At 46.2% G+C, this 27,492-nt stretch overlaps 1 protein-coding gene across 1 annotated transcript; it reads left to right on the top strand.

Moving 5' to 3' along the window:
- The first annotated feature begins 1,509 nt into the window (after window positions 1-1,509).
- Window positions 1,510-26,302, top strand: TBL3 (transducin beta like 3). The gene is made up of 22 exons (XM_081170850.1): window positions 1,510-1,648; window positions 2,240-2,291; window positions 2,396-2,491; window positions 3,325-3,372; window positions 3,873-4,014; window positions 4,469-4,553; window positions 6,098-6,268; window positions 7,411-7,486; window positions 8,282-8,378; window positions 9,417-9,625; window positions 9,923-10,064; window positions 10,259-10,317; window positions 11,326-11,429; window positions 14,364-15,027; window positions 16,113-16,343; window positions 18,292-18,362; window positions 18,784-18,940; window positions 22,973-23,031; window positions 23,810-23,913; window positions 24,571-24,642; window positions 25,256-25,414; window positions 25,968-26,302. Exons 1-22 carry the CDS (start codon window positions 1,611-1,613, stop codon window positions 26,081-26,083), a joined length of 2,952 nt encoding a protein of 983 aa, XP_081026976.1. The 5' UTR covers window positions 1,510-1,610; the 3' UTR covers window positions 26,084-26,302.
- Window positions 26,303-27,492: the final 1,190 nt, after the last annotated feature.

Genomic DNA, 27,492 nt, shown 5'->3' with positions numbered 1-27,492 from the left:
AATACAACTGTAGCATTTTAAAGGGAACACTTTTGGGTTGTGCTGCCTGATCAGGTGGGGAATAATTTTTAGGCTGAAGATGGCATTCCTTTCACGTCTGTTTATACACATGCCCCTCTCCTCCAGATAAGCAAGAGGCATTATCAGAGTTCAAGGACACATTCCAGCCAGGTGAAAACACTCAAGGATGGTGTAAAACAGGGCTGGCAAGGTGTGTGTCCTGGAGGAAGTCCAAGAGCTAGATAAAGAGAAGTTTAGCAATTTACATCAGTGTAATTCTAGGTAAGGTTTTGAGCCTTGAAGCTTACAAAGGTATTGTGCATCCTGGGGATGATCACAGAATTTCTGATGGCTTCCTTCTATCTTCAGCTGCCTGACTAGAATGAGCCTTGGTGCTATTTGCTAATGTTGGTCCTCCTTAGAGTAAACCCATTGTTATGAATGGACGTAGCTAATTTGGATCTACTGTATTAATTTCAATGTCTTATTCTGAGTAAAAGTTAATTAGATATAACCTGTAGTTATCATGCAGATAACCATAAAATGTTACCATGTGGCAGAAATATGTAGTGCAGACAACTTTTACCATAATGCAAATGAACACCACCCAATAAGTAGAAGTTCCCTGTGCCATTTACATAGTAAAAATCAAACACTTAACTACACTAAGGAAGCAAAAAAAATCGCTCAAATAAACTTCGCGCCAACCTATTAATAGTAACAAAACTCACTGTTGCTAGACTCTTAGTTGGAATGTGGCTTTTGCAGATATGGGATCTTGTATCAATGGGCAAGTTAACAAATTTTAAAGAAATAGGCAGGCTAAACAATCATTTACTACAGTGTGGAATGACCATGTATATGGCAGTTACAGTGGTACCTCGGGTTAAGTACTTAATTCGTTCCAGAGGTCCATTCTTAACCTGAAGCACCGCTTTAGCTAATGGGGCCTCCTGCTGCTGCCGGAGCACGATTTCTGTTCTCATCTTGAAGCAAAGTTCTTAACCCGAGGTACTATTTCTGGGTTAGCGGAGTCTGTAACCTGAAGCGTCTGTAACCCGAAGTACCACTGTATTGAGCATGGTTACAGACCAAGCACATAAGCATTTGGAATGACATTTAAAACAAACCAACTTACATGATGCTTTTTTTAAAGGGAGACTGGTTCTGTAATTCATGAATGGGAGGGAGTTTGGCAATTCCTTGTTCTAAAGGTACTGTATGTAAGAAAAAACTTTATTTTTAATCAAACCTTAAAATGCTAACTAAATAAAATCAAGGACAAAAATACGGTTGGTATCTTAACAGAAGCCTTCATGTTCTAGAGTCTGTCTAGAGTTCATCAAAGCACGTGCCATTTAAGACAGCTGCAGGGACACTCCTTTCTGTAGGCAAACTCACTTCTGCCTTGAGGAAGCTTCAAAATGAACCAGGAAGTTACGTCTCCACCGAGCTGGTGCCGCTACTTTACCCTTTTCTTACTTCTATGTTTGTCTACGTCACTATTAAACGCCGGAAGTAAGTGTTTCTTACCGGAAGCACGTGTTTGTCGGCATGGGGGCAGTGGCGAGGGACTCGAACCGGTAAAGAAGTCAGCCTGGGGTTAGAACATGGCAAGCCGGAGCTCCTCAGTAACCTTCAAAACCAAGTAAGAAAGGGGGAGCGGTTGGCATGGAGAATGCTTCCTGTTTCCTCTCGGGTGGGGTTTCCTTGTGCTATCGTCATGGCAACGCAGTACCTTACCAGGCGGAGGGGGCGGTTGTTTGGACGCGCTAGACTCTCCTTCCCGCTTTTTGTAGTCCCTCCTTGGGGTGCCTGACGTCATAATCGAAGGGGAAGGGTTTCTCAGAGCATGTGCAGAGTGCCTTTCATTTTTATTTCCTCACTGAGTCGCTGCCAGCTGGGGCTGTTTGAATAATCCTGTTTCAATTTTATTTTATTGGATGCCACCCTGAATAGTATCCTGTGCTTCTCCACTAAGTATCCAAAAGAGGCCCCTACACATTTGGGCATAATGTGTGGGGCTTTCAGTCAGTTCCCCTGTGAGACTAGGATCTGCATAGCTTCTCTGCATATTTATCGCTTGAGGATTAGGCACCCTGGGAGAAGACCTGGTGTTACTGTGGTGCCTGAGTGTTCTGCTCTGTCATCCGTGCTTTGGAGCCATTGTTATGGCTGAGCTGAAGCAAAGCCAACTGTCAACTCGCTGACTTGGTATTTTCCTTCTGTCCTTTCACAGCTATGCCATTTCCAAGAGAATCGAGCCATTCTACAAAGGAGGACGGGTTCAGGTAATGCCAGAGCCCAGGTTTTGACCATGCTGGCTGTGCTTATCACATGTTGCTGTGATCATGTGCAAAAAAGGCTTCTCCACTCTCATCTGTTTGTTTTCTAGATGACCCAAGATGGGGAATATATGTTCTGTGCTTGTGATAACAAGGTGAATGTGGTGGACGTTGCAACAGGAACTGTCGTTAACTGTATCGAAGAGGTAATAAGGACAACAGTAACCACCTTAATTTGATCCCTGAATATGTGTACTTGGTCATCTTCAAAGGATGTCATACCTCTGCTTCCTTTGAAGCTTTCTCAAACACACTCCCCACTAACCTCGGTCTGCCCTCAACCACCCTCCACCTGCCTGCCTCCTGAGTAGTCCAGGGGGTGACACTGCCTGGTGACACTTCCTCTTTCTTGGCATCATTCTTTCCCTTGTAGATAGGCATGTAAAAAATTTGTTTGTTTAGCTCTGAGCCATAACAAGACAGAGCAAAAAAAACCCAAACACATTTTTAGATGAGCCACAAATTCAGCTTTTATTTCCTGGCTGGCTTTCCAAATAAAGGTAAAGGTACCCCTGCCCGTATGGGCCAGTCTTGACAGACTCTAGGGTTGTGCGCCCATCTCACTCAAGAGGCCGGGGGCCAGCGCTGTCCGGAGACACTTCCGGGTCACGTGGCCAGCGTGACATCGCTGCTCTGGCAAGCCAGAGCCGCACACGGAAACGCCGTTTACCTTCCCGCTAGTAAGCAGTCCCTATTTATCTACTTGCACCCGGGAGTGCTTTCGAACTGCTAGGTTGGCAGGCGCTGGGACCGAACAATGGGAGCGGGGATTCGAACCGCCGACCTTTCGATCGGCAAGCCCTAGGCGCTGAGACTTTTACCCACAGCGCCACCCGCGTTCCTATCCAAATAAAGAAATTAGCAAAATAACCTGATTTTCATTATGAAACAACAAAAAGCAAGCAAACTTACTAGGTATATCAAAGTTATTGCTACTAAATGGTAAACTTTTTTCTTTCTGTCTTTTTACTCTCCCAAGGATGAAGAAGAGGAAATTACATCATTTGCTCTCAGCAAAGATGATGAAGTAAGTGATTACAGAATTGCATAGTAAGAATTCAGAACAGAGGGTCACATGGGGGCAGAGTGAGATGATGGGTGGAATCAAGCACCCTATTAAGCTGTACATTTTTCAGTGTAGACCTTTATTCTCCTGCACATACCACCTTTAAATCAATGGTAGCCATGCAAACTCAGTTTCTTTATTTTGGAGCCTCACAACTCTGAAGGGGCTCAGTTTATGTGGCAAAAGTGCCTAGAATCTAGACCACTATATAGGGAGTGGATGGAGAACCTGTGGCCCTCATGATGATGTTGGGCCACAAGTACCATCATCCCTAATCAGGCTCACTAGGACTGATGGGAATTGGAGTCCAGCAACATCTGGAGGGCTACAGTTTAGCAGTCCCTGAATAGAGTGCCCCATGTAATACACTTGTGATGCCCAGATTTTTAGACCACTGTGTGGTTCTCTTCACTAGCCAACCTGTTTCCACCATTTCCTCTTGTTATTTCCCCCCATGTTAGATCCTTGTGACTGGAAGCCGATCGATGCTGCTGAAGCAATGGGACTGGCCAGAAAATAAATGCACACGCACATGGAAGGCTATGCACACAGCCTCCATGGCCAGCATGGCCTTTGACTCAAGCTCCACATTGTTGGCTACAGGTACGAGTTGCATCTGTGCAGAGGGAATAGGTAGTCTCCATGGGACTGAGGAGGAAGGAAGGAATACGCCTCTCACCCCACCCCAGTGTTGATTCCTCTGCAGCTAGAACTGGCCTGGAAGCTAAGGGCCTGCAACACAGAGTTGTTCCACCAGGCCTTTGGTCAGGGCGCAGCCTGACTCCCTCCTCTGGCAACCTGCACAGAATTTTGTTTAACAGTTGCCATCAATTTGATTTTAATTAATGTTTATAATGAAATGTTTTTAGAATGTTGGATTATTTGATTGTTTGATTGTTGTTAGCCGCCCTGAGCCCGGCTTCGGCTGGGGAGGGCGGGATATAAATAAAATTTATTATTATTATTATTATTATTATTATTATTATTATTATTATTAAGACCTCCCTATTTGGCTGACTTTTTGTGCCTGCTTCATTTCTCCCTTTTGTTCTTCCAGGTGGCTGTGACAGCGCTATTAAGGTCTGGGATGTTCCCAGGCAGTACTGCACACACAACCTGAAAGGCTCAACAGGGGTTGTCCAGTAAGGAAACTTTTCTTTTTCCATGTGCTCTTTTGCAATAGGAAAAAACTAGCCCAAACAATTTGTGACTTTCTGCAGGAGGGTGGCAAAGACTTAAAATAACCAAAGTGTGTTATGCCTTAAATCTGTGTTAACCTCGTAGAATCATAGATGTCCTTCTGATGTATGGCCACGGCAGCTGGGGCTGGTGGGACTTGTAGTCCAGAGTGTCTGAAAGTCACCAGGTTGATGAAAGTTGGATTAGCGTTTGCTTCATTTCCCAGTTACTAATTAACAGAACAACTTTGGTTGGTACAGAATAGTCAGTCTCCTTTTCAACATCCATAATAAAGCCCATGTCGTTCAATAGAATACAGTGGTACCTTGGTTTACAAACTTAATCCATTCCAGAAGTCCTTTTTTAAACCAAAGCCGTTCTTAAACCAAGGTGCGTTTTTCCTATTGAGGCCTCCCACCTTTGGTGCCCTTCCACCGTTCAGCTTCCATTTGTAGACTGAGGTAAAGTTCGTTAACCAGAACACCATGGATCAGAAACACTTCCAGTTCGTTAACAGGGCTGTTCATAGACCGAGGTACCACTGTATAATAGGATTCATCAACTGAGATTACTCTCCATCCCAGCAATTGAATCCTTGTTGTTTCCCCCTCTGTTAAGCCAAGTTAACAAATAAACACAGACAGATAGTTTGCGCTATCCTTATTTTTTTATAGCGCCATCTATGCTTCTGTATGAACATAGGAAAGAATCCTTATAGTCCATTAGACCAATGACCCATCTCAGTCAGTACCATCTTCATTGATGGGAAACCTGTGTATTTCAGATATGTTAGACTACATCCCATGATCTCGGAACATTAGCCATGCTGGGTAGAGCTAATGGAGTTGTAGTCCAACAACATCTGGAGGGCCACAGGTTAGCAGTGCTGACTGGTAGTGGCTCTGTAGTTTTCCAGTCTTACTTGGAGACGCCATTGGGGATTAAATTTTGGACCCTCTGCAAGCTGAGCAGGTGTTCTGCCACTGAGCTGTGGAACATAGAAAGGTGCTTTATACTGAGTCAAACCACCACTCCATCTAGCTCAGTATTGTCTACATCAGCGTTTCCCAAACTTGGGCCTCCAGCTATTTTTTGCACTACAATTCCCATAATCCCCGACCATTGGTCCTGCTAGCTAGGGATCATGGGAGTTTTAGTGCAACAACAGATGGAGACCCAAGTTTGGGAAACACAGTGGCAGTGACTCTCCAGGGTTTCAAGCAGGGGGCATTTCCAGACCTGCTTGGAGACTGAACATGGGACTTTTTGCATGCAAAGCAGATGTTTTACCTCCTTCCTTTAGAAACATAGGACACTGCCTTATATTGAGTCAGACCTTCAGTCCATCTAGCTCAGCATTGTCCACACTTACTAGCAGCAGCTGTCCAGGTTTGCAGGCAGAAGTGTCTTTCTTTCTCTCTCTCCAGCCCTACCTGGATATGCCAGAGGGAGCCTCCTGCACACCCAGCATATGCTCTACCACTAACCTGCCTGTCTCTTTCCCCAGCCTTGTCGAGTTCCACCCAGACACTTCTAAGCTACAGCTCTTCTCTTCTTCCATGGACAACACCATCCGGGTTTGGGACCTGAAGTCCAGCGAGTGCGTCGCTCAGCTAGAAAACCATTACAGCTCTGTCACCTCCCTCGCTTTCTCTCCTGACAATGAGACGCTCATCAGGTGAGAACCTGGAAGGGGAGCTCCCTCTGTGCTTTCTTTCTGTTCTGCAGATCAGAATCCATTTAAGTTTCATTAAATCACTTCAAGGCAGCTTACAAAATACAAGCAGTCTACAAACGTACAAGAATTAGAATCAAAGGTGTCAGCCAGCAAAATTTTCAATGCAATCCCAAAAGCAAACACTGCCATCCTTCAATAAAATACATGGTACAAAACAGAACAGTTTAAATACCCAGCAGAACAGAAGTGTGTTAACAGTGCCTATGTATATGTAACGACACCTACTCTCTGCCCATTGATGATATTTCGGTTGTTATAATTATTATTGCTATTATTGCTATTATAATCTGTTTATTTATATACCACATTTTCTACAAATTTGTACTCAAATCAGTTTACAGCAGACAAAGACCATTTATATAGTAACCATAATACATAATTAAAACCATTATACCTTTTACAATTCTAAGTAAAGTAGGTTAAGCAAGCACTTCTTTATTATGTAGGTGTCTGCTAAAATGTCTTTGCTTCGGCAAGGCTACCCAGACATGTAATTTTAACATTTAACTTTATTTCATTTGTGTGTGTGTATAAACTAGGAGCGTGCAATTGTTTGTAATACAAATGTAATGTAAATATAACCCCATTTTTTAAAAAACAAAGGGTGAACAAACATGAATTTGGCACTTTTGATTTTTCATTGTTTTTGTTTGTCCCCTCTATCTCATATTTTGAAAAGGTGATGTCTTGAGAACAAAACCTGCACATTTCCCACTATTTGGGTGGAAAACCACATAAAGTTAACAGTAAAAAAAAGACTGGGTGGGTTGCCATTGAAATCAGTGGAAAAACTGAGGTGAAATGAAAGTTTCTCCCCATTGAACACCTCTATGGGAAACTGAAGCCAATACAAAACCTCTTGCCCACAGAAAGCCATGTGTGAGGCTCAGATGCTCGCAAGTCTCAGCCTGAGAGGAGTTGCGTAAAATCTTCTGTGCCTCAGTTTCCTCACCTGTAAATGGGCAGTTCCGAGCCTCATTGCAATGCCTTTCAAACCAGTCTCATGGAAACCCTTGTGCTGTGTCTGCAATTCCAGTTATCTAGTTCCAAAGGGCTGAAAGTGATACCGTGTTTGATTTCAGCTCCGGCCGTGATAAAATCTGCACTGTGTGGGACCTGAACAAGGGAGAAGCCAAGGGCACCATCCCTGTCTATGAGGTGAAGTTCTTTTCTGCCTCTGCCTTCCTTACTTTGCTTACTCAGAAAGGGCAATCTGGTCTCGAATTCTTCTTTTCTGTGATGTGTTGGGAGAAGAGAGTTGGCCGTATTCACACATCAAGGTTTACAGTGTGAATACACTGGCTCTCGCTTCACCCCTCCCCTCTAGCCACCAGGAGCAACAAACCATAATCCCTGCCATAGTGTAAGATCTGACCCGGGGGTTATCGCTTGCTGCACTCCAAACAAACCATGAAGTTAAAACCTTGGCTTACCGATCATGGTTTACTTGAGCAAAGCCACAATCCCCAGTTTGGACCCAGTGACTGTGGTTTGCTGTTCCTGCTTGCACTAGGGGAGGAACAATCACTTTGCTTGTTAAACCATGGTTTACCATGTCATGCACACTGTGCTGGGGTTTTGTTTTATATTTTGAACTGCTTGCCATTCCTGATTTTGTTTCAACCTTAAAACTTGGCCATTTTCTGGCAAGCTGCTACACTGACCCAGTCAGCCCACCACTGGGAATTGTAGTTCAAGCACCAGTTTGGCAAAAGCTGCTCTAGAGATACAGCCTAACTTCATGTGTCTCCTTGAGTATGAATAGGCCATCATCTGTCTTTTAGGTGCATTGCATGTTGCTGAACTTTTCCAGAGCCACGCTTGGCCACACTGGTGTGAAAAGTAACTTCTCTGCCCAATAAATGCCTCTGGAGCTGTCTGGTTGGGGTGGTGGTGGATATCTCTCGCTCTTTTCCTGTTCATGACTCCTGCTGACTTCTTTATCCACCTTAGAGCATTGAATCTGTGGTCATGTTACCAGAACAAGGGGATTTCTCGTGTTTAGGCGTGAGTAAAGAGAGCCTTCACTTCGTAACAGCAGGCAGCAAAGGTGGGTAGAAGACCTTTTTCTTATTCATTTTTATCAGAGAAAACAGTAAACAATTTTTTAATGTGTCAGTGGAGAAGCAAGGAACAAAATAGAGAGTAAAAGCAGGACTTTTTCTTATAATTTGTGTGCCGATATATTAGGAATAGCTCTCCTAACACACACACACTCCATTTTTATCCTCACAACAACCCTGTGAGGTAGATTAGGCTGAAAGACTTGGGCCAGCCCAAGGTCACCCATGAGCTTCAAGTGAGAATTTAAACTTGGATCTCCAAGGATATCATGCAGCATTCTCGCCATTCTACCACTCTGCATCCAGATAGTTGGAAGGGAGTAGGTCCCACCCTTCCTCCTCCTGTTACCAAGTGCAGAGGGTGTGTGTGTGTGTGTGTGTGTGTGTGTGTGTGAGAGAGAGAGAGAGAGAGAGAGAGAGAGAGAGAGAGAGAGAGAGAGAGACTGCTGGAGGACAGAGATTGCCTAAAGCCAATTACTGGGACAAGGGAATGGTATCCATAGGATTGGAGAAATGAGTTATTTGGGGCACTTGACCTCCAGCAAAAAGCAATATATCTAGGAAAGTTTTCTCATAAGGTCTGGAATCCTGCCCACCCAGCTATGTTTTGCAAACGGAAGCCAAGGTTCCCAGCCCGCTGCAGTCCATTCCAGAGCTCACAGAACTGCTCAGGATATAAACCAAGGTGTGGGTTGCAAAGCCTTTCCTCGCCTACGCAATATTTTTTTTCTATAACGTTTTCGCTTTTTTAGAAATCTATCTCGCCTACTTTTCCCAAACAAATTCAAGGTGACTAACAAAGAAGAAATAACCAATCCCAGCTCAGTTCAGCTTCTTAAAACAGTCTGGCCAAGCTGCCCAGGTGCTAATGGGAATTGTAGTTCAAAACATAAGGAGGGCACCAGGTTGGCCACAGCTGCTTGGGCTACCTCCCCCCCAATTACAAGAGGTCCCCATTTGCCTCAAACCTTGTCTATCTTTGCAAGTTATCTGATGATGCTGATGTGTTGTGTACTGTGCGTTAGGGATCCTCCGAGTCTGGGATGCGGCGTCAGCCACCTGCGTTCACAGCCAGTCCTTGCCCTGCCTCCCGGCAGCATGCATGGATCAGGAGGACGGGCTGCAGAGCCTCATGCATTGCGTCCTGGTGCCCATGAAGAGCCAAATTGTCACCGTGAACTCGGAACGCAACATCTGCATGTATGATGCAGAGACCCTTGAGCTCAGGAAGCAGGTAATCCACTTCTTAATTATTATTGATTTTTAAGATTTACAATATTTCAGAGTTGCCGTAACGTAAGTTATTGGTCAACCTCAGAAGGTGGTGATCCCTCTGTCATTGGAGCAGTTCCAGATGTTTGTGTTCAAACCCCTGGAACGTAACCCCACCCCACTGTTCCGAATCTGATGAACTGGTAAGGGCAGAGTTTCAGACTCCTGTCCCTACCAGGAGATGCAAGGGACTGGAATTGGGACCCTCTGCATGCAAAGCAGGTACGCTAACCCATCCGGCTTGACTCTTGCTCTTCAGTTTGCAGGTTACAATGGAGAGGTTTTGGATGTCAGGTTCCTGGGCCCCAGAGACTCCCACGTGGTTGTGGCCACCAACAGCCCCCAGCTGAAGGTCTTTGAGTTGGTGACATCTAACTGCCAGATCCTGCACGGCCACACAGGTAGGTGGCAAGAAGCTCCTCCAGTTTTCCGTGCGGGATAGGTGCAGGGATGCCTTTCTCAGGGGCTGCGGTTGATGCAAAATTCGGCTGCTAAATATTGTATAGGGCATTTGGTCCCAGGGCTGCCTTGTCCTGTTAATTGTTTGCCAGTTCAGTGTGGCAACAGCACATCACGCAGGCCTTCTTTCTTGCAGATATCGTTCTTGCCTTGGATGTCTTCCGAAAGGGGAGGTTGTTTGCCAGCTGTGCGAAGGTAATTTCCAAGTTGGGATTCATTTATTTTTAATTCATTGTGCATTAATTCAAGTGGGTGATTTGGGGGGGGGAGGGGCTCGAGGCCTGAGGCTCATCCCTAAACAGCCTGGGTCTCTATGTTACTTATGCTTCAGAGCCCTCTTCAAGCACAGAAAGGAACTTTTCCATGTGCAGTTGATGCACAGGATGCGGGCCTCTGGATTGGCTAAGTCAGCGCTAAAGAGACCCTTCCGTAACAAGGAAACTGGCCCAAGTGCTTCCTGCTCTGTAATCACCATTTAGCTTAATTATCTTACTGCTGTTGTTCTGACGCTGGCGTGACATTTAAGGTCAGGGCTGCAGGCTTTCAAACTCAATTTTAGCTCAGGGAGCATCTGAAATATGTGGACAATCTAAGCGCTGGATAAATGGGGGCATTGTTTAAAGGCCACTATGCATAGACTTGGCTTTGAAGGAGCTCTGCAGGGTCTCTGAACGTGTCCTCCTTTTCTCTCCTCTGCCCCCCTCCCCCTGCCTTAGCACTGGAATTGCTGGTCTGATGCAGGGCCACCCTCCTGATTTTCCACATCACAGGACAGTTTCAGCAAGTTGCTTGTGTCATGGCTTCTGCAGGGAATTGTTTTCCTTCTTAAGGAACTTCCTGTGTCTCTGGATCAGTACATCTTGCTTTTGCAAGGCCCAGCCCATGCATATAGCACTCCCTCCCCGGGCCACAGCCCCTTCCATGCCACATCTTGCCCCAACCCTGCTCTGTACTCTCCTGAGTGTTTTTGCCTGACTAGAATGTGTCTTTGAGCTCTGATGGTGTCTCATGTTTGCCTGGTTGGAGGATACAGAGAAGGGGGGGGGGTCATGGAGGTATTAGCCTGCTGTACAAAAAGCCTCTGGCCCCATCCAACACTGGCATGTGGTCCCCAGCAGGTTGGCCAGAAGGGATTGTGGCCTCTAGGCTGAGAAAGCTTCCCCTACCCTCCTGTAACCCATCCTCCACCTCTTCCTCTTCCAGGATAAAAGCATCAGGATTTGGCGGATGAATGACCACGGTAATGTCTTCTGCATTGCCCAGGGCCTGGGCCATACGCAAGGAGTGGGTGCTCTCTCTTGCTCCAGGTAACAACAACAGAATCCGTTCCCTGCCTCCTCCCCAGCCTCTCTTGAGTTTCTTGGTGTGTTGTTGCTGTGTTGTTTTTAAGAGTCCTCTTGTCTGCAACCCTTGACTGTGGCTTTTTCTTCTCCAGTGGCCGGTTGGGGCTCTTTTCTACTCTGAGTAGAAAATCTCCTCCAGCTGCTGCGTTTGGAGTTTTCTCTCCTTCGGTGTTGGTTTCCAGGGCCTCCAAAGACCTGGTGTGAAGCTTGCCTGCTATGCAAGCATTTGCCATCTCTCCCTTTCGACCGTTCAGGGTTGGAAATGTGAAACAGTTGCATCCTCTGCCATCATCATGTGCACCCAAACACTTCGTGCAGACACCCAGTCCCTGAAATGTTGGAGAAAGGTGTGAAAAAGGTTCACGCTGCCCTGAGATGTGAGGGGGCTCTATGTCACGTCCACAACTTGCATTGAAAGCACATTAAGGAATCCTGAGAACTGTAGTTTGCCAAGGACTGCTTCCAGTAGAGATTCAACAGGTGCCATTTCAACTTCTAAACGCCTGCTGGAAACTTTTCTATACTGTCAAGCTGGTGCAGGCAATTAAGAATGCACTTTTCCGTAACAGCTGATTTCTGATTTTGACATTTTCAAATGGTTTTTATGGTATGGTTTTATTTATAATTGCTTTAAACCATGGTACATAAATAGCGGGACGCAGGTGGCGCTGTGGGTTAAACCACAGAGCCTAGGACTTGCTGATCAGAAGGTTGGCGGTTCGAATCCCCGCAACGGGGTGAGCTCCTGTTGCTCAGTCCCTGCTCCTGCCAACCTAGCAGTTCAAAAGCACGTCAAAGTGCAAGTAGATAAATAGGTACCGCTCCAGCGGGAAGGTAAACGGCCTTTCCGTGCGCTGCTCTGGTTCGCCAGAAGTGGCTTAGTCATGCTGGCCACATGACCCAGAAGCTGTACGCTGGCTCCCTCGGCCAATAAAGCAAGATGAGCGCTGCAACTCCAGAGTCAGTCACGACTGGACCTAATGGTCAGGGGCCCCTTTACCTTTATCTTACATAAATAGCGTACATAAGTATTTTTTAATAAATAAGGTTTCTGGAAAGTGCAGCTTCATTGAGAGATAAGTTATAGTTCCCAGGATACTTGTGGAGGGTGGAGCAGTGTGCTTTAAATATATGAAGTGGATGTGACCATTGCGACTTTAAAAGAGGATTGGACAGCTGCTTGGGAAAGGCTATCAAAGGTGTTCTTTCTTATGCGACACCCGCCATCCTATTGATTGGAAGTGTTTAGTTGACTTATCTGGCTGTTCCCATTCCTCACCACCCCTCTTTGTGTGTCCCTCTGCTGAAGTGATGTCCTAGGTGACTTCTATCCCAAACAAGAGCACAACATTCTTCGGCCAAGTCCTTAAACATGCTGTTTTTCCTGCACCACCATCCCCACCTCTTCTGGTCTCTCTTCACTTCCTTTTTCCTTCTCGCTTTTCTTCCTCTTTTTCCTTCTCCTCTTTAGTGCCCTTTACAGCACCCAGGGTTCGCCTTCCCAGCAGCTCAAACAATGGGGTGATACAGGTGAGCTGAGCAGCGCAGGTGGCTGCCTGCAGGTGTTACTGATTCCACTGCACGCCTCTGAATCCCAAGAGAGGGTGATCAATGCAGGCCCAGTGCTGCAAGCGTTCTCCATCCCAGCCTTTGCTTTGGGTGGGCCTTAGGCATTCCAAAAGGCATCCCCACCCCGCACTCCAGAGCTGCAAATAGGCAGGGAGGAGGGTGCGGCAATGTTCTGCAGACCTGTGTGTGTGTGCAGAAGCACTTCTCCTTAGATCTCCCTGTCTGAAGCATCAGTTTGCACCCTGCCATTTCTCAAGGCAGATGAAAGAGCAGAGATCAAGAGGAGCAGATTCCTTAATTTCGCGTTGACGCAGCTTTGAACTGGTTGTCGGGTCAGAGATAACGAGCGGTGCTGGAAAGCCTTAGAAATTATTTTGTTGCTGAGGTTCCTCTTTGATGTCCAAAATCTCTTGCTCCCCCCCCCCTTTTTAATCATTTCATTCGAAGAGCAATAGTTGTGGCTACACTACGGCTAGCAGAATCAGCTCCCAAATTAAATGAACAGAAATATTTGAATACATGATTCTTTAAAAAACAAGAGATTTTCCCTTCTCTTTTTTTGTATGCTTGCCCTCCATCCCACTCAACAGTCCGTGATCCGAATGAGATAGCATATAGAGCATTAGATTCTTAATCTCAGGGTTGTATGTTTGAGTCCTACGTTGGGGGGAAAGTTTGCTGCATTGCAGGGAGTTGTACTGGATGACCCTGGTGGTCCCTTCCAACTCTACATTGATGTTTACTTTTTGTGGTAGAGCATATCTGAGTGGTAGGGCATCTGCTTTGCATGCAGAAGGTCCCAGGCTCCTAATTGCATCTCCAGGTAGGGCAGGGAGAGAACCTTGAAAAGCTGCTGCCAGTCAGTGCAGGCAGTAATGAGCTAGATGGACCAAGGATCTGTCTCTATATAAGGAAATGCACTACCAGACTTCAAGGGGGGCAGGAATATCTCCTGGCTGTATAGAGCTGCTGCCAGTCAGTGTGGACAGTACTAAGCTGGGTGTACCTATGGTCTGACTTAGTATAGGGCAGCTCCTTATGTTTCTTCCTGGCTTCCCTTTTAGGGTCCCCCCCTACTTCTGCAAATCCTGGGCTTCCCCTAAGGAAGCTTGTGCCCTTCTCTCCTGTTTTTCAGTAGCGCTGTTTAGGCTAAACAGCTGTCACATGAATTACGTCTGAGTTTACAATGAGTTTATGTTGAGGGGCTCAAGGCAGGTTTGTTCTCTGCACAGGTGCAGCAATTAGTGGTAGCTCTTTTGCTTCTGACCTTCCTTTTAATCTCATTCACTCTCCACTCTCCCCCCCCCCTTCCCCTCCACTTCTTTCCAGGATGAAAGAGAACTTTGTGGTCACAGCCAGCAAAGACAATACGATGAAAGTGTGGAGTATCCCCGAGTACATCACTGCCAAGGAACCTACAGCCGCTCCCACCACAAATTCTGTCCCCCAACCCGCTGCCCCTCCAGTCACAAAGCCTGCTCCCCCTTCCGCTGCCCCTCCAGTCACAAATCCTGCTCCCCCTCCCGCGGCCCCTCCAGTCACAAATCCTGCTCCCCCTCCCGCGGCCCCGCCAGTCACAAATCCTGCTCCCCCTCCTGCTGCCCCTGCCACCACAACTGCTGCTACAACTGCAACCACAACTGCTGCTACAGCTGCAACCACAACTGCTGCTACAGCTGCAACCACAACTGCTGCCACAACTGCAACCACAGCTGCTGCCACAACTGCTGCTACAACTGCAACCACAGCTGCCGCCACAACTGGTACAACTGCAACCACGACTGCTGCCACAACTGCCTCCACAACTGCTACAACTGCCGCCACAACTGCTACAACTGCCACCAAAACCTCTACCACACCTAATGCCAAAACTGCTCTCTTTAAAAGCGCCAGCTCAAAAAGTGCCAAAAATGTCAAAATTGCTGAATCTCCCACGACTCCTGAAGAACCCGTAGCTCTTGAAGCCACAGTGACGACAACACCCCACCACAAGGTCAGGCAGTGGCAGAGTTTGGCGGTCCTTTGGAGCTTGGAGAGTGAGATGACCTCCTCCCTCCACAGCTCTGGAAATGCTTATCTAATAGATAATAGCAATTGTTTAAAAATGTGAGGTGAACTTCTGTTGTTGTTGTTCTGCCCTTCCTCCTAATGGAGCCCAAGGCAATACACAACTAAAAACAAAACAAAAATATATTTAGAACATCTAAAAATATGTTGGGCTGGGTTTTACGCAAACACAAAAAAGTGGGGTTAGTCCACTTCTTGAGATTTGTTGTGTTGTCTGAAGAATATTTGTTGCAAGGTGGAGAATGCAGCCACTCAGGCCTGGAGAAAATTTAATAAATTTCCCGCCTTCAGGCCGTGGGTGGGAGATCAGGAGCATGCTAGTTTCTCACTCCATTCCTCTTGCCCATGAATTTTCCCTATCCCTTTTCTGGCACTTACCATCATGCTCATGTTGACTCCAACCATGGTTAGCTTCATTTTGGGTGAGCGGGGAGGTTTATGAACCTTCTGCGCTTGTAGCAGGGGGACGGACCACCTTTAAATAAGTGTTAATAATAGAATTGTAGAGTTGGAAGGGACCCTGAGGGTCATCTAGTCCAACCCCCTACAGTGCAGGAATCCTGCCCACAGTCATCCCTGGGTGGGCTTAAACCACCAACCTTCTGGTTAACAGCCAGATCCACTGAGCTATTGTGCCACTGGGAAAACATCACCAACACAGTAGGGGCTAGGTTTGCAAACCATGGTCATAATTAACATTGGAATGGCCATAATGCTAGCTATGGTTAGCTCAAATTCATGTACAAGAGGGGATGAGGAGGAAGTGCACAGGTCCCATGGCAAACTCACGAGTATGAGTTTAGCGACATCGCGCCTGCATCGGGTCAGATTCAGGCTGCCATACAGATAGTGCTGTGATGTGTTGCGGAGCAGTTTTAACATGTAAAAACCAGTAATATGTCTTGTTGGTGCTCCTGGCTATAAAGAAGTCTGGAATTCTGAATAACTTGCAATTCCTCAGCTTGCAAGAGAATGCAGCATCAGAAGACTGCTCTCTGTTTTTTTGTTAAGGATGTAAATAGCGTGGCGGTTTCTCCGAATGACAAGCTGATTGCTACAGCATCCCAGGACAAGACGGCCAAGCTGTGGACCTCCGACAGTTGCGAGGAATTGGGAACCTTTGTCGGACACAAACGAGGCGTCTGGTGTGTGCAGTTCTCACCGGTGGATCGGATCCTAGCCACCTCTTCTGCGGATGGCACTGTGAAACTCTGGAGTCTGCAGGATTTCAGCTGTCTAAAGGTACCCTATGGGGCCATCTTTAACACCTAGCCATTATTTTTCATTGGCTAGAAGTTTAGGAGCCTTGAACCTCCTGTAATTTAGATTAAACTGTTAGAAATAATATATGGCTAACCGCATCTGGCGCATAAGAGGTTTAAGGAATGGCAAAAGGAGGATAAATAGGGCCATTAATTTTCATGGGAGGATAGTGCTATCAGTAGCTACTAGTCACAATGGCTATGTTCTACCTCCACTGTTGGAGGCAGTGATGCTTCTGAATATTAGTTGCTGGAAACTTCAGGCAGGGAGTGGGCTGTTGTGCTTGGGGTTGTGCTTCAGGGTTTTCCACTGGGGCATCTGGTTGGCCACTGTGAGAAGTGGTGTTGCCTCTGTTCAGAAAATAAGGCAATTGTGCGCTGGCTGCCGGTATGCCAAATTGAAGGTGTTCCTGGTAGTGTATAAAGCCCTAAATGACTTGGGGTCAGCCTTTCTGCATGCAGTACCTTCCTGTTCTTTGAGATCTGCTGGAGAAGCATTTCAAACTGTCCCATAGGACCTCCATTTGGCAGCCACAAGGACTGGGGCATTTGGCATAGCGGCACCTATGTTGTGGGGTTCCCTGCATGTTGCTTTGCATGCTAAGCACATGTCTTCTGTGTTTAGTTTTACACAGCAGTTCCTGCCATATGGCCCAGTTCCGTGTTTGCTTCTCTTCTGATCCTTGCCTTTTTACGTTTCTAGCTTTGGTGTTACACTGATCTTAAGCAAGTTTTTCCTCCTTGATTTAGGAGTACTGAAATGTGTGTATCAATAAAAAATAAAACAAATAAGATGTGTTGACCACCAGAAACCCCATTCAGCCCCTGTAATGGGTTTAGGGGTTGCTCGTGCGTAAGTTGCCGCCACTCCTGGCTAGGTTACCTGGTTGAACCCTTTCTGACTGAACAGCCTCCAGCATCGTGACTGTCTCAGTCGCTGGCAGAATCCGTCAGTGGGCGTTTCTTGAACTTCTTCCAGCACAAAAGTTCTTTGACGCCTAGTCTCCCTGCGCGGAAGCCTTCTGTGCAGGGAGGGTGTGGGCAGCGGAGGACCCGTACGCTCTCCGCTGGTCTCCGGCGAGGAGTCTTGGAGCCTCCTCTCCGATTCCCCCATCTGCCCCCCTTCTCTACTGGTGTTACGCTGATTTCCTTCCCCAGCAAATGGGCTGCCCCTCTCCCTACTGGGACCCTCTCCGGCATCCCTCTGGAGCCTTCCCTCTGCCTCTAGCTCCGATGGCAGTTCCCTGACAGCCCCCTCTCTTGTTTTAATGAACAGCTTTCTTTAGGAGCAGTCTCCATTCTGGTCAAGTCAGTAGCTTAGACTCCCAGTGGCTGGAATAGTAGGCTCCATTCTTGATGAAAACTGAGGTTGTTCAGGATTCGGAATAAACTGGGTAGATTTTTTATCCCATGCACTTCCCCCTCCTGTTCAGGAATGATTATGTAGCATCTTATCAAGCTATTCAGTGAACAAATGCTTTCCGACTCAATTGTGTAGACATTTGAGGGATATGTAATCTGGGGGCTGCCTGGTTGGCAGTAACTCATGACAGAGCCTTCTGGGTGGTGGGTCCCCATTTGTGGAATGCCTTCCCTGGTGAAGTGCGTCAGTCTCCCTCATTATCGTTTTGGAGAAATTTAAAAACATTCCTCCCCCCCCCCCCGGCATTTAATAGCTGAAAGACTTGTCTCTGGCATCCCTGAAATGATTAGTTTTGAGAATAGGTGATTGTATTTAGGAGTTTTTAAAACTGTTTTTAGAAGTTTTAATTGTATTGTTTTGGTATTGACATGGTTGCCACCCTAGGAAGGAAGGCATATAAATTTAACAAATAAATGTATAAATAACAGCAGGAGCAACTTCATTGCTGTCATAACATTCCTTTTACCTGCTCATGCTTGCTTCTCCCTCTTCCTTCCCTCTCCAGACTTTCGAAGGTCACGAAGCCCCTGTGCTGAAGATCATTTTTGTGAGTGGAGGGGGACAGGTGCTGAGCAGGTATGTCTTCTGTTGAAAGGGTGGTGGCATTTTGCTCAGGCTGATGGGCTAGGTGGTCACCCTCTGAAGAAAACAAAATGGTTACCTGTTACTATAGGCGGAGCCCCCAATTCCCTTGCTTGTTCCCCAGCGGTGCCTCGTATTAACATATATACCGTATATAGCTCTATATAATAAAATTGTAAGGGTGTCATCGCATAGTCCTCGTTGGAGGATTTGTAATGCCTCATCACAACTCTGGATTGTGGAGGCAATGGCAGAGCAGAGCAAGCAGGGGCACAGCCCCTAGTATTTAATATAAATCTCTAAGCACAATAATTTGTTTTGTTTATTGAGTTTATATCCTGCCCTTCTTCCTGGTGGACCCCAATAAATGACATCTAAGATTAGTCTCTCCTTGCCTCTTCTCCTTCCCCCAAAGTGGAGCAGATGGCCTTATGAAACTTTGGACGATCAACAACAACGTTTGTGTGAAGACCTTCGACGCTCACGATGATAAGGTGTTGGGCCTACACGCCAATAGGAGAGACAACGCACTGGTGACCGGCTCCGCCGATTCCAGGGTCTTGCTGTGGAAGGTACAACCGACACAAATGCCTGACCTAAAGACCACCATCATAATCTGGCTTATTTGCTTTATGTTCTTTTTCTTCTTCTTCACCCTCTACCTCGTCGTCTTGATCAAAATTCGCTAGTGTCCTTCGTGGAAACGCAGAATGATCCACCTTTCCTGTGGCCTGGCATTGATTCCGATCTGTAATAAACGGGTGCCATTTTTGAACAGAGTCAGTCAATACTGCTTGTCCGTTTCTTCAGTGAACCAAGTCCATCAGTTTATGAGTTCATGCCAGCGGAAGCTGGTCCGTGATGGCAAATAGGTTACTTCTCCACCAACCTCAGTCTGTCCTCAGCCAGCTTCCACCTGCCTGCCTTCTTACAGCCATTCCAGCAAGTGGCCCTGGCTGCCAGCCTCTCCCTCCTTAGTCTCAGTGTTGCCCTTGCTGACGTCAGTAAGGAGGAGGAGGAGGAGGACACAACTAGTATTAGTTGGCTTTGTCTGTCATTGCCTCTGGCAACACTTAATATTGGTCCCTGTGCCTTCTGCTCCATCAGTCTCGGTGGATACCAGCCACCCCGGTTTGTGCCATTTCATATGCATTTTGAGTGTCATTTGATTAGAGTAGCTATGGGCATCTGTCATTGTGTGGTGGCAAGATGATTCAGAATTATTATCCTACACGCTCCTTGAGGATCTCACTAAATAATTTAGGAGTGGTGAAAATGTCCAGGTTAATGTGAGCATAGGAATCTGCCTTATACACAGTCTGATCGTCGATACAACCAACCCAGTGTTGCCTGCACTGATGGGAAACAGCTGTCCAGGGCTTTGGGCAGAGAAGGGTCTTTAACCACCCATCCCTTTTCTCAGGGAACTCTGGGAATTGTAGGTCCTTGAAGGGAATGGGATCTCAGCACCCTTAACAGACTACAGCTCCCAGGATCCTTTGAGAAAAACAATGACTGTTTAAGGTCGTACCATAGTGCTTCAAATGTGTAGTGCGGACGTTGCCTTAGTCGTGCTTCTAAGTTTAAGCTAAGATTCAGGCCTCCAAGGCAGCCATGTGTTAATACCCCCACTGCCAGGGATAGATCATGTGACCTAAAAAACTTAAACTTATTCCTCTTTCTCTACTTCAGTTCCTTTGCCTGTCTTGCCAGGGAGAGGTTCTGTCCTTTAGCTTCCTGCTTTCATGATTTCTTAAAACTTCCTTCCTTCCTTCCTTTCTTTCAAGGTAAGGTGTCCAGTGATGCTGATATTGGTTCTTGTTTTAGTAAATATATGTATTCCAGTTATCCTTCAGAAAGCATTATCATACAATAACTGCGTGCAGCTATTCATTTATTTTGCTTAACATACATTTCTGACTTCATTTTAGGGCAAGCCTAAAAGAGAGAGAACTGGACAAATTCACGGTAGATAAGGCTGTCATGTGACTACTATGCCACCATGGTTGGAAGCAGTAATGCTTCTGAATGCCAGTTTCTGGAAACTGCAGGAGGGGAGAGAGCTCTTGGGCTCAGTTTCTGCTCTCAGGTTTCCTATTGGGGCACCTGGGCAGCCACTTTGAGAACAGGATGCTGAGTAGATGACCATTGGCCAGATCTAGCAGGCTTTTCTTATGTGCTTGTCTTCTTAAAACACAAAGCAATGGAGTTTTAAAGAAACCTTACTGGGTCCAGGAGTTCCCACAATCTGTGTGCCTTATTTTTCAGAGGAAGCGTAACCAGTAAAACTGGTTGCAAACCTCAATCCCAAATGATGGTCTTCGCAATCCAATAAGCCTACAAGCGTCTTTTCAGGACAAGGCTCCTTTCAAGAGGAGCATAACTCTGGTTTGTTTTCTCAAAAGGAACTTTCATAGTTTCTTTAAGCTCCTCACCTCCCTACAGCACACCAGTGCTGGTAAAGACAGGTATATCAATCAACTGTGTTTGGGTAGCACTGATGTTTCAAGCCGTGCTTTCTTTAGATGGAACCACCCACACAGATCCTCTTTTGTGTTCAACAAAGCTGTTGTAACTTAGTTTTCGCCAGCCGTTGAAAACTGACCAACGGTTTCACACTTGGGTACCTAACAGATGGATTTGTAAGTTTCAAGGCACAATTGATTCAAGCTCCATGCTTGTTTGGGTGTCATTGCCTTCAAAAAAATATCAGCTTGCGTTTCCTGTGTGGCCGGGGCTGGTGAAAGTTATAGTCCAAAACAGGTTGGAGTAAGAGAAATCTTTGCCGATTTCTGCCCTGATGCCTTTAACACAGAGTTAGGGAAGCTTTTTAGCAGATATTCAACCATCCCTGCCTCTGCAGGGCAGCTTTGACAGGTGGGTGGCATAGCCTACCTGCCAAATTTTGCATTGAAACAGCTGCTAAAACAGAGCTTTTCCCTTCCTTTTTAGTTGTGGTTTTAATGAAACCCATCAGCACCTTGCCCCAGCAACGGAACAATCAGGAGCTCCCTTTAACCTCCCAATTGTTCAAGTGTAGTTGTGGCCGTACCTGCCCTGCACCTGGTGGCATAAGGGGGCTGGTGAGCATGACTTGTGAAGGATGACATAACAGGCCAGACTGGAACTTGCCCCAGGTCAAATTTGACCCACCAGGCAGGGGTTTCCCCACCCTTGCCTTTTAACAGAACAGTTTTGCTCTAAAAGCTGACACCTAGGGCTCTGGTTCAAATGCAAATGCCAGCCGTGATAGTGGGCACTGCTGTCTGTTAAGTGCAAAAGGAAGGTTGTGTAAGGTGGTTCTTAATGGACATTTTCACCTTCTGGTGTAGCAGGTGGAGGAAGCCTTCTGGATGCAGGCAAATTCTGTTTGCCTGGTGAAAACTTGCATCCCTTAAACAACCTGCATGATCAAACAACTTTGTTTCATTTTGCTTTTCGCAAACGATGTGATTCAGATTCGTTTCTTTGAATCTAGTCATCTGACTAAACAAGAGTTTAACAAAGGGAACTATAAATCCGTATGAAATGGATGCACGGTAACATCAATAGAAATTTAATCGGGCCTAAATAAAACCATGTACAGCCTGAAGTTTGCTGACATTTTGCAACATTCTCCTTTAGGAGTTTTGTTCCTCTAGCCCAAGATTTCTCCTTAAGGCTGGTGCCTGGGTCCAGCAGCAAGCTTCCTCTTCTTAGTGGGGACTGATGTGCCCACACTTCAGAGTTCTTGACACTTAATCCCCCACTGCAGCAGATGGAGGGAGAAGAGGGCTCCCCAGGGTGGAGGGAGCAATGTCATAGTCAATTCTCCCATGGACTGACATCATCCCCCCAAAGAGATTAGAGATAATTCATCTTTCTGGTTCCCCGTTGCCAGTGATAGTCAACATTAATTGTACTCTGAGTAGATCCCTTGAAAAATCAGTGGATTTAAGGGGCTTGCCCACTGCTTCAGTGGGTCTGCCCTAGGTATAACTTAACTGGATATCGCCCTATTTTGGTAAAAAGCAATAATTACATTTTCTTTTTAAATTGTTTTATTTTTCACCACAAGAGCACAAAAAGTCATTAAAGGAGATGCTTATACAATGGTGGTAAATACAGCTGTACGTACAAATATTAAACTAACACATAAATTAGGAGAGTCATATTTCTTGCTTAGGTGGAGGTAAGGAGTCGTACAGGTCATTGTTTGAAATGTAAAATATAAAGTCCCACCAGATTGCATAAACTTGTTCTACTGGTTCTGTGTCTTTCATCACACAAATTTTGTGGGTTATATTTTTGGTAATAGCCAGGTTCTACATTTAAAATCTAAAATATCTCTCTCTAAAAAAAACCCATTCAAATTCTGTAAAGGACTTGAGTATGTATGTTTAATTTTCCTGAGTCAATTTGACAGCATACTTTTCCATTGCCTGGTGGGACGAGGGTAACACCTGAAAACATGACCGTGTGGGTGGCTCTTTCAGTTCTAAAACTGAGGGGGAATCCCACAGGAGTTTCAGAAGTTGCATTTTCCGAGGCATCAGCCATTCCATTTTGCCATTTTTTCTTCTTCTTCTGTTCCTTCCCTTTTTTGTGTTTCTGTATGTTAATAGGATGTCACTCAAACTGAGCTTGAAGAGGAACAAGTGAAGCAGGAAGAGCAGATTCTGAAGTGAGTATCTCGGGGCAACTTCGGCAGTTGGGCTGGGGATTGATTCTGGGGGGAGGCTCCCCAAAGAGTGCCATCTGTCCCATAAAAGTGCACACATATAAATACAAGAGTTGAAGTTGCGAGTGGTTACAGCAGCCTTTCCTGCTGCCCTCCAAATGTTTTGGACTACAACTCCCATCAGCCCTAACTACCTCGTCCTTCCCAGCATCAATGCTGATAGTGGGATGCTATTGCTGGGTGAGACACTCCTGGAGAATCTCACTTGTCTCTATAAGTGGTAGCATCAAGTATTTGAAAGTGGGAAGTCTGGGCTAGTTGAGAGACTGACCTCAGTGACCACCTGGAGACAGTCCCTTGCAAGGTACCCTGGGGGTGCCACAGGTGCTAGCAGCATGCCAGATACTAGATGGGACACAAGATGGCCCTGGCCATCCTTCCCATGAGGGCTTTACAGTAGGAGGTCAGCTGCTTGCACAGAGGGCTGTCGAAGAATGAGATTTCCACCTGTGTTGTGTTCCAGGCTCCATCCAGATTGCAAAACAGGGTAGTAGCAGGGTAAGGTCCATCCAGGTGGCCTAGGGAGCAAAAGAAAGAGGCATGCCTGGGAATGGAAGGGATCCCTCATGAGGCCTTCACAGCCTTCACCTCCTGGTCTGTCTTCATCAAATACAGCATTTGCCATTTTAGCTTTTCTCTGCCGTCATGGCAGCTAGAAACATGCTCTTTTCAAATTCCAGCTGTGATCCAGCACCCTCTCATTCTTGCTTTGTGTTTTCAGAGAGCAGAAGCTGTCTAACTTGCTGCATAAGAAGAAGTACCTGAAAGCACTGGGCTTGGCAATCTCCTTGGACCGGCCACACACGGTGTTGTCGGTGATCAAGGGTAAGGCTCTTGATAACAAAGAACATTAAGGGAGATTTTCCTTGTATTGTTTTGGCTGAGCCCTGAAGAAACCTGTTGAGCCGCTCTGTTGCTTTCCCTCGGCCTTGCAACATGATTCTGTTCACAGAGCCTTCCATGGGGCTTACTTCCAAGGCCCCGTCTTCTCCCCTATACATTTAAAGCAATGTCATACCTCTTTAAACAGTCGTGGCTTCTTTCCCCAAAAAATCCTGGGAACTGCAGTTTTGTTAAGAGTGCTGAGAGTTGTTGTATTATTACATTTATTTTCCGCCTTTCCTACCAAAGAGCTCAAGGTGGCAGACACATCTTTCTCCTCCTTTAATCCCCACAACAATCCTGCGAGGTAGGCTAGGCTTAGCGGCATTGACTGGCCCAAGGTCACCCAGTGAGCTTCATGGCCAAATGGGAGATTTGAACCTTGGTCTCTCCCAGGTCCTGTGCTGACACTCTGGCAACCAAGCCACATTGGCCTATCCTCATTCCACTCCCAGAGCTACATTTCCTAGAGTTTCCTGGGAAAGTGGGACTGATTGTGAAACCACTCCTTAACCCCTCTTCGACACACACACAAAACAAACAAACAAACAAACAAAAACTGGGATTTATTAGTGATTGGCTGTTCGTTGTTCTTCTTAGCTATTCTTAAGGAGGCTAATGGAAAAGAAGACTTGGAAAAGAACCTCCTGAAGCTTCGGAAAGACCAGAAAGGTTAGTTGGTATGCTGCAGGGACGACCTCTAAAGGTAGGTGTGTGTGTGTGTGTGTGTGTGTGTGTGTGTGTGTGTACTGAACTTAACAATTACCCAGCAGGTACCCTTTCGCAAAGTCTTTTTTTGTCATTTTGAACAACAGCCATGGGAAAGTTGCGAGTTCAAGAAGAAAGACGGGTGAGAGGAGAGGTTGCTTGACCCTGTGCCCTCCTGGCATTTTTCTGATTCAAAACCTCCCACCAACACCACAGGCTGCTTTTATACTAGGTGGGGAGGGGTGTTGGATCCAGTGGCGTAGCGTGGGGGGTGCAGGGGGGGCCGGCCGCACCGGGCGCAACATCTGGGGGTTAGGGTTAGGGGGTGCAAATCCACAGGTTAGGGGGCGCAAATCCACGGGTTAGGGGGCGCAAATTACTTGCCTTGCCCCGGGTGCTGACAACCCACGCTACGCCACTGGTTGGATCTGCTTCCCTGCCTTGAAGAAAGGCACAGGTCAGATGTGTGCCCAGACCTGGCCACGCTTCGCAAGAGAGGTGTGTTGGTTCAAGGTGGCCACGCTGCGTGCAACTTGCACTCCTTCCTGACGTGTCTTCCCCAAACCCCTTCTTCCAGAGGCTGTGCTGAAGTTTTCCATCACGTGGAACACAAACTCGCGGAACTACCTCGAGGCTCAGGCAGTGGTGGAAACCCTCCTCAAGCATGAGACGCCAGAGAGCCTCTTGCAATATGAAGGGATCAAAGCAGCTGTAGAGTCTCTCCTACCATACACAGGCAAGTGACCTTTTGAATACTTCTCCCCATCCCACCCCAGGCTTCATCCCGTGTTTGTATCTTCAGTTACGGGTTCATATCCTGCCTTTCCTCCAGGGAGCTGTACATTGTTCCCTCTCCCCCAACCCAATTTTATCCTCACAACAACCCTGTGAAGTAGGTTATCCTGAGAGAGAGAGAGACTGGCCCAAGGTCACCCAGTGAGCTAAACGTCTGAGCAAGGGATTTTTCCCTGGGTCCCTGCAGTTCTAATCCAGTATTCCAGGCACTCCACTACACCATGACTGATCCTGAAACAGAGTTTGTTGAGTGGGTGCAGCAGGGCTTCCAGGTGGGATTGCAAAGGATTAGACCTGGGACCTTCTGCATACAACACAAATGTTGTGCCACTGAGCCAAGGCCCTTCTCTGGTCCACAGTTACTGATCTTATGGCAGATCCCTTGATGAGCTCAGAACGCAGTTTGAATGCCATGAACTTGGAAGGGAGCAGCTGCTAATGCGGCAGTAACAGGCAACTTTCATTCTTTCCCCCCTGCCTCTCTCTTTCTGCAGAACGGCACTTCCAGAGGCTGGGCCGGTTACTGCAGGCCTCCATGTTCCTCGATTTCATGTGGCAAAACATGAAGCTGCCTGACGCCGCCAAGTGGGATGAGGAGATGGACACGTGATGAGCTTTGGCTGTGAGCGGCATGCGGGGCAGAACAGCTGGACACTCCTGCCAAGTTGGCACTACTCTCACCGGTGGAATTTGTTGAATTGGTTTGTAAACCCCCCCCCCCATGTACATTTTTCATTTTGTAAAGGCATAAATCTCCCGAGAGTGTCTTCCTACATACATCCCTTTCCCATCCCCTTTAAAAATGAAATAAATTTATTTAGCATACTGAGTTTTCAGAATGAAATAATACTCCATTCTAGGCAGTGGCCCTGACCACCAGAGGCCATATCAGAAGACGGGAAAGCAAGTGGGGATTGGCCAGAGGACAACATTATGGCTATAAAAGAGGCAGCCCAACACTAGGTGGGGTGGTCTGGAGATTATGAGGAGTCTCTGAAGAGTTGAAGTTCAATTAGCTTCACAAAGAGCCTTAAGCAAAGGTGATAAACAGTGCTGTGGTGACTGTGCCCTTGGCTCTGTGTGAGGCAAACCGTGGGTCACAGTTGCCTTTCAGGCCATGGGCAGGAAAACAGGAGGTGAAAGAAGGGTTGTCAACAGCCCAGCCCACCACATAACCCTTGAGGTGAAACAGATCCTCCATTTCAAGGTATCCAGTGGCTTGGTGTTCAGTGTTGTTCTGAGCCCCCAAGGTGGGGGGTACAACAATTACAGCACAATATTAAAGCAGTTTAAAGCATCTTAAAATCTCAGAAATAAAGTGGGTCCTAAAAATATACGCCTCGTGAATCAAAAGGATATGAAAGGATTGGCTAATTTTTTTTATTTAAATGCACCCTATTTAAAGTGCTTGAAACATAACACAACCAATTTAAATACTTAAAAATAATCATTTTAAATATTTTAAAATACTTACATATTTAGAAATGCATCTAAAGAGAATAACATACCAAGTGAATTAGAAAAAAAATCATACAGTACTTGTATGATAAATGTATTTACAGACTTAGTTCTGCAATCTATACATATTAACTCAAAAGGAAAGCCTATCACACCCTTCCCCAATCTACTGCCCACCAGATGTTTTAAGAACACTATAAGAGTCCTGTTGGATCAGAGTTATATAACCAGCTCCATCCCATACATGCTTAAAACATAACATTATATTAATGTGAAAGATGTGCCCATTAAATTCAACTAAACAATTAGCAACCAAAATAAACTTTATGAGGATCAGGAAGAGATAAAAAAACCATCTAGCACTCTGCCGCAGATAAAAGATGTTGAGCTTGCTCAAGCAAGCAAGTCAAATTGCACACTACAGTGGAGAAGAATTTCAGTCATTGGTGGCTTGAGAAAACAACTCCATTCAAATTAGCATTAATTTGCCTCCTTAACATTAACTATCACTGTAGGGGTCACCCTAAGGCAGTGATGGATTACTCCCAACTCCCATTAATC

Source organism: Podarcis bocagei, assembly GCF_964188305.1.
Source record: "Podarcis bocagei genome assembly, chromosome: 14".
Taxonomy (NCBI): domain Eukaryota; kingdom Metazoa; phylum Chordata; class Lepidosauria; order Squamata; family Lacertidae; genus Podarcis; species Podarcis bocagei.
The sequence above is the reverse complement of the archived record's forward strand: the minus strand, read 5'-3'. Positions and strand labels throughout refer to the sequence as shown.